This window comes from Clupea harengus, chromosome 4 (genome assembly GCF_900700415.2).
Source record: "Clupea harengus chromosome 4, Ch_v2.0.2, whole genome shotgun sequence".
In the NCBI taxonomy this organism is placed as follows: Eukaryota; Metazoa; Chordata; class Actinopteri; order Clupeiformes; family Clupeidae; genus Clupea; species Clupea harengus.
Window position 1 is genome coordinate 8,247,423 of NC_045155.1, and position 9,777 is coordinate 8,257,199.

A 9,777-nucleotide genomic window follows, 5' to 3' on the forward strand; every position below is an offset into this window, starting at 1 on the left:
CAGTAGAAGGAGTATTTCTGTGACCTCAGCCAATGATGTGCACCCTTGTTATCAGACAAGGGAGGATAAGAGGAGGTACGAATAGAGGAGGCATGTCATTCTTCTCAGAAACCACCAATATGAAAAGAAGCTCTACCAGCCTTAGAGTGCGACTTCCAGCACTTGTGTTTCTTCTTGAGGTCATTATTGTGACACTTTACACTTTCTTTGTCACCTATGATGATGATGCCAACGCCAGACTCCAGACTAATTTCACCAAGCCCATGGAGAACTCTCTCTACCGTGATTATCCTTTCTTCGCTGACATTCAGGTGATGATATTCCTTGGCTTCGGGTGCCTCCTGGCATTTTTCCGCCTGTATGGATTCGGCGGCATGGTTTTTAATTTCCTGACAGCCACCTTTGCTATCCAGTGGGCTATCCTTGTCCAGGGATACTTCCAGTTCTACAAGGAAGGCAAGATCCACCTAAGCGTGATGAGCCTAATCTATGCACAGTTTGCATGTTGCGTCGTGCTGATTTCATTTGGGGCAGTACTGGGGAAAACCAGCCCTGTGCAGCTCCTGGTCATGGCGCTGCTGGAGGTGCCAGTTTTTGCGATCACTGAGTGGGCTGTGATCACATACCTGAAGATCAATGATGCTGGTGGTTCCATCCTCATCCACCTCTTTGCGTGTTACTTTGGCCTGGGTGTCACGTTTTCGCTGTACAGACCCAATCTCAACCAGGGTCATGCCAAGGAGGTGACGAGGCTACCAATCAGACATTTTGTCGATGATGGGAACACTGTTTCTGTGGGTTTTCTGGCCTTCTTTTAATTCTGCCCTCACCATAAAAGGTGATGACCAGCACAGGGCAGTTCTGCATACCTTCCTCGGACTCAGTGCCTCCACTCTCACTGCCTTTGCCCTCTCCGCAATGCTCAACAAGAATGGCAAGCTTACGATGGCCGATGTACAGAATGTCACGCTGGCAGGTGGAGTGACAGTGGGCGCTTCAGTGGACATGATGATCACTCCGGCTGCAGCCTATGTGCTGGGGATGATGGGATGCACCGCATGCATGCTCGGATACAAGTACCTGAGCCCCTTCTTATCCCGTCACCTCAGGATTCAGGACCAGTGCGGCATTCATAACCTCCATGGCCTGACAGGTCTCATCTCTAGTGCAGCGGGCATCGTTGCTATCCTACTCGCCACTGAGGACACCTACGGACCCAGCCTCTACCAGATCTTCTGCTACCGTGCACCCCAGGAGGGTGACCCCCGGCTTATTGAACTGCAAAAATTAATTCCTGGGCTTCATCCAGGGCTAGGCCGCAGTGCCCAGGAGCAGGCGCTGTACCAAGTGGCAGCAGTGTTTAGCACCATAGCGGTAGCAGCTGTAGGGGGGGTGTTGACAGGCCTGGTTCTAAGGCTGCCTTATCTGGCCTCCCCGGATGATGAGTCCTGCTTTGATGATGAGTTGTTCTTTGATGTACCTCCAGACTATGACTGCATGGTTGCTCAGGGTGGCTCATTGTGTGTAGACACAGAAGCTAAACTAGGACATTCAAAGGACTAAGGAGAAAGTCTTAGGCATACTCATGAAGGGCAAGTATCGGGACAACTGCTGTTTTGTGTTGCTGTTTCCACACAAAAAGAGATGCAATTTATTTTTAACACATGAATATCCTTCTCTTTAACAAGAATTAAGAAAGTTTTTTTTTAAATGTCATACTGTGTTAGTGATAACTGCTTGCTGTCTTAGCACTTGGAACTAAAGGTTATTGCAGATCATACAACTTTACATATGAACTAAATGCCCATCTGCTATATTAGGTAGATTGGAATATACATGTAAATACACTAATCAAATCTAATTTACTGTTAGCTTTGCCTCACTCATAGGTCGCTTTGGATACAATTTTGGGAAATATATTTGCTATTATGCAAAAAAACGGACATACTGCTTCCATATTAGGAATGCATACACATACATGACAGTGTTATAATTAACAATAATGAATTATTACAGCCCATTACTTGTTTTCTTTTCCTGTAGTGTATATACAAGTCTTGTTTATGAAAGTCTATGAGTCATTCATTAATGCTGCCTACAACATGATATTACCAAAGTCTGTTTATGTTAGCTGTCTGTTATACAAGTTTTCGTTAGACGCCTGGATTACTCAGGAGAGTTTATGGTCCTTCAGAGAATGGTCAAATGATATGCAAGCTGATTGTGCAGATGCTACAGTGCCAATAAAAAACACAAAACAAGCAGGCCATACTTTTATATTGTGCACATAAATTCTTCTCTGTTGTTAAATTCAAGACTAAAATCCCAGCAACAGTTGAACAGAGATGCTGTTTTGGCTGTGCCTGTATGTCTAGTTTTAATTATTGTCAAAGCATTTTTAGAAAAAAAAGTTTCTGTACAGCTTATTTGGACAGGAAAGAGCACTGTGTATGAACTCATAATCATCACACAATGTTTGTGATGTTTAACATCATGCACATAATGAAGAATGGATGGATTGGGATTAGTTATTCTTGTCGCATCAATACCCTTTCATGCATTGTACATCTATGACTGGACAGTCTGGTCCTTGTTTGGGCTAATGTTACACACTGTATCTTTGATTTTTCCTTTGTTGTTTTCACAGTCTTCATTTGTGTTTGCCACAAATGAGGCTGTAGTGTTCTATTTATCATGTTGTGGTCCAAAATGGTGAGTGTGGGCTATCATGAATGTTCCAAATGTGGACACAGACTGAAGCAAAATCACTCAAATTAAAGCAGCAATAAGGAGTTCTTTACCAAAAATAGCATGCTAACTACCTAAAGGCATGCAAAAACCTTGCAAACACCACCAACAGCCCAGTTGACACTGATAAAAGCTTGCCAACACACTAACTGGGGTCTTTTGGCAGTATAGCTGGCAATGTCATGCTGTGAAAGATTTTCTTCCATTTTTGCAAGGTGTTCCAGCAGGGAAACACAGAACTACATAGTGCATATCCTGGATGGCTAGTGGGAAAGACACAGGTGTTTATCTGTCCTTCACATGACCATATGCTATCAAAACGGAATTTGAGGATGGTACCAAAACTAGTTGCCTATAAAACCATACTTCAAAAAAGTGTCAAATTGTTGCATAGTGTTACTTTAAGTGCTAACAAATCACAGAACTGGAGTATTAGGCTATTGGGACAACATAGTAGGGAGAGGAAATACAGGCCTATTCAGGTGAGAGTTCAAATACATGCCCAATTTACACCGAATTGGGCATGTATTTGAACTCCCACCTGAATGGACCGAAACCAAAATCAACATTGTAATTTAATCATGATCCAAGCGAGTTTTCATTGGTGCGTGATTTCGCCCTATATAATTTTTTCTACTCGAAGTGGTTTCTATCTTTCGTGTCCCATCCAAAGGTCCAATCAAGAGCTGTAATAACAACATCACTATGACAACTCACTCACTCAATGTTGGCCGTGAGCTCTCTGGGTCACCACGCAGGTTGTGTGTGTCATTCGCAACAACACGGGCAGATCGATTTGCGAACGGTATCTGTTTGGCGTGCTTTAAACCCGACAAAAAGCGAGAAGTTGATTCCGAAAATCGCGAATTTAAGACAGAGTGGACTGTACAGGCAGCACAAAACCGATGTGTTTAATATGCAACGAGACGGTTGGCCTTGTCAAAAGTGGTAACGTGAAACGTCATATGAAACAAAGCATGCACACTTCGAACAAAATTACCCCCAGAACTCTAAGGTAAGAGCCAGAAAAATAAATCAACTGCAATCATCATACCAAGTAATTAGTTAGATCAGCCACACAAACAAGAGCCTGCAACTGAAGCCTCATAAACCGTTCTCTGACTCGGAGATTGTGAAGGAATGCATGAATGAAATAGCAAGTGCCCTGTTTGAGGGAACTCAAAAAGATGACATCATACAAAAAAATAAACCAAATATCTTTGTCTGATTCCACTGCTTTAAGGCGAACTGAAGTCCTTGCTGATGATGGCAAAATGCATTTAATTGGCTTTGGATGAATCCACAGACAACACAGACAATGAACAACGGTGTTTGTCAGATTTTTTGATGAGGAGAAGGGAGAATTATGTGAAGATGTGTTAGGCCTCACAGCCCCCCATGGACACTCAAGAGGGGATGACATTTATGAAGCAGTGATGCAGATGTTTAGAGACAGAGAGATAAACCTGAAGCATGTTGTTTCCATTGCTACTGATGGAGCTCCATGTATGACTGGGATAGACAGGGATTAGTGGCACGCTTGAGAGCTCATCACCCTGACCTCATAGCATACCATTGCATAATTCATCAGATGGTTTTGTGTGCCAGTCTTAAAGAAAAGTACTCAGAGGTTATGACAACAGTAATGAGACTTGTGAACTTTTTGAGGGCATCATCTGCTCTGCAGCATCGCTTGTTGCGCTCATTCCTAACAGAAGTGAATGCAGAATTGGATGATTGCTCCTTCACAACAATGTCCGGTGGCTTAGTAAAGCAAGGTACTGGAGTGTTTTTGGACACTACGGAAAGAGTTGGAAACGTTTCTGTTGGATCAGAAGAGTGCAAAAGCAAAACAATTTGTGGAATTCATGCAGAATGAAGAAAAAATTGTTGCATTTCTATCTGACATTACCCATCTCAATGATCTGAATATGAAGCTCCAGGGCAAAAATAACACAGTGTGTAACTTCATGTCAGCTGTCCGTGCTTTTCAGAAGAAACTGAGGTGTTCAAATGTGACTTACAGCAGGACCTGCTTCACTTCCCAAAGCTTTTGAATTAAACTGCAGGAACACATCATCATCACTATCATGCTGGGATCCTGGACAAGCTGATGATCGCTTTGGAGATTTCCCTCTGGGAAAACAAGTCTTACTGTGCATTAAAATCCATTCCTTGTCAAAATATTGCAGAATTTTCAACTGAAGCCCTGAACATCTGACCATGGCTAGTGCTGCTTCTCTTCAATCAGAGCTAATTGAGCTTCAGGAAAACCTTGCACTGTAGGAGTCTCTCTGTGACCCTGCCACCTTCTGGACTAAGATGGTCCCTGCAGCAGGTGTCCCTTTCTTGCAGAAGATTGCCCCTTCAAATTCTCACCATGTTGCCCTCAACATACTGTGAATATGGTGAAAAACAAATACAGAGCATACTCACTAATGAACACTTACACCAGTGCCTCCGCCTGGCCCTCACACCTTTTATCCCCAAGTTTAAAGAACTGCGTGGCACAAAAAAGGTGTCACCTTTCACACTAATAAGGCCAGACCACATCACCTTTTGTGCATAGTTCGAACGTTTTGGGGGATTACCACCTTTTTGTTCTGTTTTGGGATCTTGACCGTCACTGTCTTCGGACCCTGACTGAATGGAAATTTGGTGACTGAACTTTTTGGGTTTATAATACCCCCTCTGAGTACCCCTGTCCTAGAATTATCGTTTGAGACTTTACTGAAGATAGCATAGCCTAAGTAATCTACCGATCAAATTATGAAAAATAAATGGAAAACATTATGCATTATGCAACTATCACCAAACATTCTAAAAAGGACACAGTAAATAACACCATATCAGGAATGTTTACTGCCATACGCAAACAAAACAGCTAGGAACTGCCATGGTCCGTGGTAGGACAGCGTTAGGAAAAGCAAGTCAGCGCAGCCAGAACAGCTTCAAGCCGCCTGCCACCGTCCCTTTTCATGAAACCCGCTTTGCTTTCGTCAACGGGAGCCTTCTCTCAAAATCTCAAGCTAGTTCGCTGGCGGAGTTACCCAGGAATCGATTGCCTAGAATCAGAAGTTGCAGCTAACAACGACGCGTATCAGACAATTATCTCTGAAATATTTTGCTGCCTAAGTGAAAAGTAATCGTGGTTCATTTAATTAAATAGGCAACCACGGGACACCGAATAACTAAAAAAGCTTAGTGTGTCGACTTTCAAACTGAGCTCAGGCGACGTTAAGGAGACGTGCGATTCGAAACTTGTCCTGTCAGGTCAAGTCTGGCCTAGCTACGCAGCTAGTAAATATTCGCTTGCCGACGGACAACAGTCAAGTACGTTAGATAGTTAGCAAGATAACCAGCTACCTTGAAGGAGTCAACGACACTTTGGAGCGTTATTGAAAATGTAAGTATTTGAATCTTTCTAACTGTGCCGCGTTATCTGTAAGTTACACCTTGATAATCAAGATTTCAATAGCGAGGGTATCTATGATAGCATACTAATGTTAGCCACGCTGCGGCTTGTGGCTAAAGTTAGCTTTCCAGCTAGCTCGCTAGCTAAGACTTAGCTGACACTAATATTCACATTGACTGACGTTAGCTGGAGGGGATACAAGATGTAATTTGTGTTGAAGCCGCAGTAAAAGATAGCTTTTTGACTAGTATAACGTGTGTCAGGTAATATATTGGGCCTTCTCATTAATGTTAGAGACATAAATCAAGTCCTACTTAACCAATTAGCAAGTCGGGGAACTCGAGACTGCTAACATTAGCCCTGTCTGCTAATCATTTTTCGAGATGGTTTCCTTGATAAGTCTCACCAATATTTATCTGGTCTGGCGGAAGCCAAAAAAGACAACAACCGCGCTCTAAAGTGGCCTCGTGAGCTTCCCTAACGCTGGTGCCAATGATTTGTTTTCTTCTCACATAACCTAATTTTAAAACTGAGATCTCCAACTCCAGGTGGCATTAGTAGCTAAATTATCTTTATGAGATTTCAATTAATGCCAACAGTAAAGCAGTTAGTTAGTTGCCATATATAAAACAAGCTGCGAAGTTGGTTCTCACGGAATGTGCTCCTAGCAGAGCATCAGGTTTTAGCTGGTTAGCTTCAAGCAGTTAGCCGCTGCTTTTCAAATGCTGGAATTGAATTAAAAGGTAATACACACATACTTCTACTCAGAATATCTATTTCATCGTCAAAGGGGGGCCTGCCATGAAAAGTTTGCAAACCACTGCCGTAATCGTGCGTTCACATTTCGGAACGTCCCACTTCCGAGTTGAGAGCGTTCACATAAGGACAACAAGCAGACAACGGTATTGACAGTAAGATGATGTTAAGTATGCTATCTAACTAGCCAGGTTAACAATACGTTAGTTACACAAAAGTAAACTGCTAAGTATCGATTAACATCACAATCACCTGCGCTAATGAGTACAACCTAATTACACAATTATTTGAGTGCAGTGCAAGTCCATTTTTTTTTTTTTATATATATATCTTTCACCACAAACATTGACATTCTCTGAGCTCTCAAAAAACTCCCATTTCCAGTTTGACAGGCGTTCGGGTGTATTTTCTCACTTGGAGGTCAGAACTTTCCAAACTTACACATTATGCAAGTACATTAATTAAGTGTATGTAGAAATTTATGTCAGGGTGTGGGGTTCATTGATGTGTGTGTGTGTGTGTGTGTGTGTGTGTGTGTATATATATGTATATATATATATATATATATATATATATATATATATATTCAATCGAAATGAAAAAAAATAAATATATATATATATATATATATATCCCTTTTTTTTTCATTTCGATTGAAATGAAACTGAACCTTGTCAGGTATAGACGTCTCAGGGAAGCTTCTGATTCTGTGAAGTTGTAACTTTTGTTCAAAGTATTTATTTAAAAAGTCATAACAGCTCTGCTAAAGACTGTGGACGCTAAGATGTTCATAAGAATTTTCCTCCTTTCTGTAGTTTCCACAGTCTCCCAGGACACAATGGCAGACGACTTTGATATTGAGGCCATGTTGGAAGCTCCTTATAAGAAGGTGAGCACTTTGCTTCGGACCTATAGGAGGGATGGTGCAAATGCACTACTACACATCATGTGATAGAATCTAATATACACTTGGCTGCTCGAAGCTATTTTAGATTTCAATGTTTAAAGTATGTGCATCTGTGAGAGTGTGAGAGTTTTGGTGTGTGGTGTGATGCTTCAGACAAAATATCCAGAAACATGAATAAATGCCCATCTATCTCTCTTTGTAGACTTGCCTAATGATATCTCACCTCTACTCCCCTGAATTCACCTTTGATTCCAGTGTGAACTGTGAAAAAAAGTAAGGTAGTAATTGCGCAATATATTGATGTACTGTGATCCCCTAGGTAAAAAAAACAGAGCCTCATCTTAGAACATCCAATCACCTGTTCTGTCGCAACAAGGTGAATGCCCATGGATGTCACAGCGCATTTAACCTGACATGCCACAGAGACAGTATTCAGATTTTCTGTCGGCATGGCCTGAACATCATGTGGCCACGTTAACTGTTTTTTTAAAAGTGCCAAAATGTTAATATATATCACCTCGACACTAATTTCTCACTGTGCCAAATTTGGCTTTTGTGGTGACTTGTATTCGGTAGTACTTTGCAAAACATTGCAGCTTTCACACATGCCACAGATTTACCCCCATTTAAATATGAATACTGTCTCTTTAAGTCTGTTATTATGATTTTCAATTCGTAAAATCAGCATCTTTTTTTTGCATGCCTTTAACACCAGTAATATTTCCCAAAGTTAATACCCTTATTAAATTATCCTTTAAGCTAGAACCTCATTGGACTCATATCATATGACATCATAAACACAACTGATCTCCATCAGCTAAGTTTTTTTTCTGTACTCTTTCCAAGTGAAACACACAAAAACAAAACTAGCTAAGAGTGGATCACTCCATGCGACTGGCACAAAAAGACATGAGTTGAAAATAGAATGAACCTATAGGATTTATTTATTTTATTTTCCTTTTCTGATCTTTTCTCTACTTGAGGTTTTGACTGGTGGCTTTCTTTTACATTTATGTTTTTGGTTTGGTTTTTAAAGTTCAGTTTCTTTGATTCGGTTTCTGTTTGGGAGTCTATTACTAAAGCAGTGTGAATCCCTGTTTGCTTCAGGGCGAGATGTGACAGAGGTGCCCTCGAGCTCTAACAGTCCATCAGCGAAAATGGGTGAAGATCTCACGGATTCTCAGCATCCACAGGAACTCTTTTAGCATGGCTACAGCGGGCTATAGGCTAACATTAGAGGGGTATTGGTACAAGAGGACCCTTCACTGGACAACATGGCTGACTATAGCATGTCACAAGAGTGGGAATCTCCATTGTAGAATCAGTGTATTTTCTGTTTGGAGACAGATTTGATTTACTGTTACTAAAATAAATAAAAGTAAAAACCATTGATAAAGCTTTGGATTGGGTGGGAGGAAAAGGTATTTTATGACAAACCCCGCTCGTAGTAAGTAGTCCAGAGAGAGAAGTCTCCATTTTCTGTAAGAGTAAACTCGATAAATGATCATATTCTGTATTTTCTCTTCCTCTCCCTGTTCCCCTGACGACTTGCTCTGTTTCCTCTGCGTCCTCATGATGTTCTTCTATCAACCCCGCTTAGGATGACCTCAAGTCCTCTAGTGAGAATGGCCAGGAGGAACGCAGCAAGAAGTAAGAATAGTGCTCCTAATCTAGTTTGTTCATCTTTGAGGCACCTATTATATTGCTATTGACCAGAGTTTCGAGGCCTGCGCTTACTGTGTGTGTGTGTGTGTGTGTGTGTGTGTGTGTGTGTGTGTGTGTGTGTCTGCAGAAAGCACAGGAGCCGGAGCGGCAGTCCAGAGCGTCGTGTGAGTAAGAGCCGGGACCACAAGAAGAAGAAGAGGAGCGCCGCGGAGCGCCGGCGGCGTTCGCGCAAGCAAGGACAAGCATCGCTCACGCAGCCGAGAGCGGAAGGGCTGGCAACGTGGAA

General features: G+C 41.9%; 2 protein-coding genes across 4 annotated transcripts in view; both read left to right on the plus strand.

The window, feature by feature from the left end:
- The first annotated feature begins 80 nt into the window (after positions 1-80).
- rh50 (Rh50-like protein) lies at positions 81-2,261 on the plus strand. Its single transcript, XM_042707621.1, is given in 2 exon segments — positions 81-749; positions 751-2,261. Coding segments are annotated over 2 exon segments (1,470 nt in total). The 5' UTR covers positions 81-92; the 3' UTR covers positions 1,564-2,261.
- Positions 2,262-5,854: 3,593 nt separating this feature from the next.
- The window catches only part of LOC105906838 (RNA-binding protein 39-like), a 16,320-nt gene continuing 12,397 nt past the window's right edge, over positions 5,855-9,777 (plus strand). For 2 of the 3 annotated variants that reach the window (XM_031566001.2, XM_031566002.2), the window contains exons 1-4: positions 5,855-6,154; positions 7,735-7,808; positions 8,146-8,202; positions 9,427-9,476. In XM_031566001.2, the coding sequence (XP_031421861.1) occupies positions 7,758-7,808; positions 8,146-8,202; positions 9,427-9,476 (158 nt within the window). In that variant the 5' untranslated portion in view covers positions 5,855-6,154; positions 7,735-7,757. The remainder of the gene's footprint in view (positions 6,155-7,734; positions 7,809-8,145; positions 8,203-9,426; positions 9,477-9,777) is intronic. The other variant, XM_012835059.3, reaches the window with a different exon arrangement.